This window comes from Pteropus alecto, unplaced genomic scaffold (genome assembly GCF_000325575.1).
Source record: "Pteropus alecto unplaced genomic scaffold, ASM32557v1 scaffold76, whole genome shotgun sequence".
Classification (NCBI taxonomy): domain Eukaryota; kingdom Metazoa; phylum Chordata; class Mammalia; order Chiroptera; family Pteropodidae; genus Pteropus; species Pteropus alecto.
This window is the reverse complement of record NW_006443138.1, coordinates 7,190,602-7,191,582: the sequence shown is the minus strand read 5'-3', so window position 1 is coordinate 7,191,582 and position 981 is coordinate 7,190,602. Positions and strand designations below refer to the sequence as shown.

At 53.0% G+C, this 981-nt stretch overlaps 1 protein-coding gene across 1 annotated transcript in view; it reads left to right on the top strand.

Moving 5' to 3' along the window:
* Nucleotides 1–356: 356 nt before the first annotated feature.
* The window catches only part of LRRC10 (leucine rich repeat containing 10), a 1,012-nt gene continuing 387 nt past the window's right edge, over nucleotides 357–981 (top strand). The window contains exon 1 of the mRNA XM_006923730.1: nucleotides 357–980. Within this exon, the coding sequence (XP_006923792.1) occupies nucleotides 384–980 (597 nt within the window). The 5' untranslated portion in view covers nucleotides 357–383. The remainder of the gene's footprint in view (nucleotide 981) is intronic.

The following is a 981-nucleotide window of genomic DNA, read 5'->3' as shown; positions in this document are numbered from 1 at the left end:
GTATCTCAATGTTTTATCATAAAAAAACAATGAAGCTATTTTCAGTTTGAAACAAACATTAAAAAACGTAGATGAAGGGTATTGGGGCTTAGGGGATTGAAAGTGAGTGTGAGTCAGACTGGCCTCCTGTGCCCTGCCTGTCTATTGGACCTGTCACTTAACACTCAAGTTGCTATCAGAAGCACTTTTCTCTGTTGAAGTGACTGCCTTTTGTCACGCCATCTCCAGGTTATAATGGGAGGGGAGGATAAGCCTCAGAGCAGTCGGCAGCAGCTCTGTGGGTTGGTGGTTGGGGCTCGCCATGCCTCCAGCCTCCGCATGGGGAACACCACAGGGCCCTCTTTTTTTTTTGCCAGAACTTCGTGGTTGGAGACCTTCGGGAGATGCCACTAGACAAGATGGTGGATCTGAGTGGGAACCAGTTACGCCGCTGCCCTGTGCACGTGTGCTCCTTCCGGGAGCTGGTCAAGCTCTACCTGAGTGACAACCACCTTAGCAGCCTGCCTCTGGAGCTGGGGCAGCTGCAGAATCTACAGATTCTGGCCTTGGATTTCAACAACTTCAAGGCTCTGCCTCAGGTGGTGTGTACTTTGAAACAGCTCTGCATTCTCTACCTGGGCAACAACAAACTCTGCGATCTCCCCAATGAACTGAGCCTGCTCCAGAATCTCCGGACCTTGTGGGTTGAGGCCAACTGCCTCACTCAGCTGCCAGATGTGGTCTGTGAGCTCAGTCTCCTTAAGACTCTGCATGCTGGTTCCAACGCCCTGCGTCTGCTGCCAGGCCAGCTGCGACGCCTCCAGGAGCTGAGGACCATCTGGCTCTCGGGTAACCTGCTGACAGACTTCCCCCCTGTGCTGCTTCACATGCCCTTTCTGGAGGTGATCGATGTGGACCGGAACAGTATCCGCTACTTCCCCAGCCTGGCCCACCTGTCAAGCCTGAAGGTGGTTATCTACGACCACAATTTGTGCAGGAATG